General features: G+C 38.9%; 1 protein-coding gene across 1 annotated transcript in view; it reads left to right on the top strand.

Moving 5' to 3' along the window:
* The window catches only part of LOC107574389 (ras GTPase-activating protein 3), a 52,100-nt gene that overhangs the window by 21,702 nt on the left and 27,734 nt on the right, over positions 1 to 2,664 (top strand). Inside the window, exon 6 of the mRNA XM_016260826.1 lies at positions 245 to 321. Coding sequence (XP_016116312.1) covers positions 245 to 321 — 77 coding nt within the window. The remainder of the gene's footprint in view (positions 1 to 244; positions 322 to 2,664) is intronic.

Below are 2,664 nucleotides of genomic sequence, written 5' to 3' on the forward strand. Positions count from 1 at the left end.
ACACACTCACACACACACACACAGACACACAGACACACACACTCTCAATCACACACACACACACACACACACATATATACACACACTCACACACACACACACTCTCAATCACACACACACACACACACATATATACAGTATACTGTATTTCTCATGCGCCGCTCCTCCGTCTCTCGCACTCCCTCTCTACGGGTGGCGGGTGTAACCATGGTAACGCTGTTCTCTCTCTCTCTCTCCTCCGCAGGGAATGGTTCACCTGGAGCTGCGTCTCAGTGAGGTCATCACAGACAGCGGAGTCGTCTGCCACAAGCTGGCAACACGGTGAGGCAGCCAATCAATTGGGGGCGGGACCTTCTGACCGTCTGACCAATGACTGACGAGTGTTTCGAAACATGTTTGGAAACAGTCATTATTGTTGCAGTTGTGTTTGATTGAATAGAAATCCCACCCTGCAGCTCCAGTATTTTTAGCAGTGATGCTTTAAAGAGGCTTTCATCCTGCTGACAGTCTAATAGTTCCCCTGTCAGAGGTTGTTTCTTCTGGTTCTTCTGCTTTAAAGTACAGCAGCTGTAACCAGACCTTCAGCAGTAAATTTCAGCACGCCTGTTATTTGTTGTTTGAAGGACGGCACTTACTGTCCAAAACGGAAACAAACACATCTGAATTTCAAAGGGCTTTCTTACAGGGATAATTCACCCAAAAATGACCATTTCTTCCTTTCAAGCATTCTTCCAGTAACGTTAATAGAATGTTCGTTCAAAGTTATCTGGTCTTTAATAATGTTCTCAAAACGTTAGCACAAATTACTTTATGTAAAAGTTCTTTCTGAAATGTGTCAGTTGGACCATCAAATGTTTTTTAAAAGCTACTACGTGTTTCAGAATGTTCATAGAACATTCAAAAGTAACGTTCCTGTAATGTTAGCAAAATAATAAAATGGAAGAAAAACATTTTTAAAAACTAGATGTTCTGAACATTCAGAAATAACGTTTTCATAACTTAATAGGAACGCTAGCAAAATGTTCTTAGAACATATTTTTGTTAGCTGGAATTCTGGAATGATTGTAATCGCTGTCATATCAGCATTTGATTCTAGCTTCGTCTACACAAATCTTCTTTAGTTCCCTGCAGAAATGAGAAAGAGAGCACGATATTCTCATCTAATGAGTTGTTTGCTGTCATTTATTCATCTTCATTTGTGTCTTCAAAACCAGCAGCAGAAAAGGGTCGTTCCATCTTCATTTTCCTCTTATTTTCTCAGTATATTTGCACTGAGTTTGTCACTCTTGGCTCTCATCATCCTGAATGAATGATCTGTGTGTTGTGTGGGTTTTCAGATCTTTTGAAACATTCAGAAACAAATCGTCATTTTTTTCTGGTCACGTGTCATAAAGACATCACATCATGTCTGTAGCTCAAACAGTATAGCTTGGCTTGCGACACCAAGGTCATGGGTTCAATTCCCAGGGAATGCAAACCTGTACGCACTTCCTGATCTGATGTGGCTTCTTATCACAGAATGACGCAGAGATATATTCTATACTGTAATAAAGGATATGTCGATTAGCAATGGACTATAAATATACTTAATTATTAAAATACCGAGGTGGCTTTAAGCACACTATTATACACTATTAATATATATGAGCATCACGGCTCAATGCATCAGTGTCTGAAGGCTTCGTTGGACACATGTTGTAGGTCTCAGTCAGTTTTAGCCCAGCGCTGGACTTCATGGCTGGTGTATTTATGACCAGGCCAGACGCAGCTTTATACAAACAGGCTTAACACACTGGAAGTGCCCTGGAAGGATCGGATGGTATTACAGATGCTGTAAACCCTGTTCATTCATCAGCATCAGACCCACATTCACACTCACAGCCAGGCACTGCTGCACGCACACATCCACATATACAGTCGTGGCCAGAAGTATTGGCAGTGACATAAATGTAGTGTTTTGCAAAGTTTGCTGCTTAAGCTGTTGTGGTGTTCGTTCACATTGTTACTAGATTGTGTCACAACCAATGCTTGTAGAAACAATGTGAATGGCCACGACTGTAGAACAGCACTCTGTGTGTGTGTGTTTATGATGTGAGTCTGAAAGCTGCGTCACGGTTCGGGATGAGCGTTTGTGTGTGTACTCCCTGATGTTGTCATTTGTGTCCGAGCGCAACAGAGCTCGGTTCTGATTGGCTGAAAGTGACGTCATGTTGCAAGGCGGTACAAAAAATAGCTGCGGATTGTTTTAAGGCCGTTTGTGATGTGTTGATTGTTAATAAAAAAAATAATTAATGTCAAAAGATCATGTTTTTATACTTTTCATGAATGCAAAAATATTAAAAATGTTCTAAAATTCAAATTTTATATTTTTTATTTCATTTATTTTAAATATTAGAGGTTGTACACTATCAGTCAAAAGTTTTTAAACAGTAATATTTTTAATGTTTTTTTACTTGCTCACCAAGCCTGCATTTATTTGATCCAAAATACAGCAAAAGCAAATATGAAATATTTTTACTATTTATATTAACTGTATAATAATGTATAAAAACAATAATAGTGCTTTCTATGTGAATATGTGTTAAACTGTCATTTATTTCTGTGATCAAAACTGTATTTTCAGCATCATTCCTCCAGTCTTCAGTGTCACGTGATCTTCAGAAA

This window comes from Sinocyclocheilus grahami, unplaced genomic scaffold (genome assembly GCF_001515645.1).
Source record: "Sinocyclocheilus grahami isolate Dianchi unplaced genomic scaffold, SAMN03320097.WGS_v1.1 scaffold2207.1, whole genome shotgun sequence".
Taxonomy (NCBI): Eukaryota; Metazoa; Chordata; class Actinopteri; order Cypriniformes; family Cyprinidae; genus Sinocyclocheilus; species Sinocyclocheilus grahami.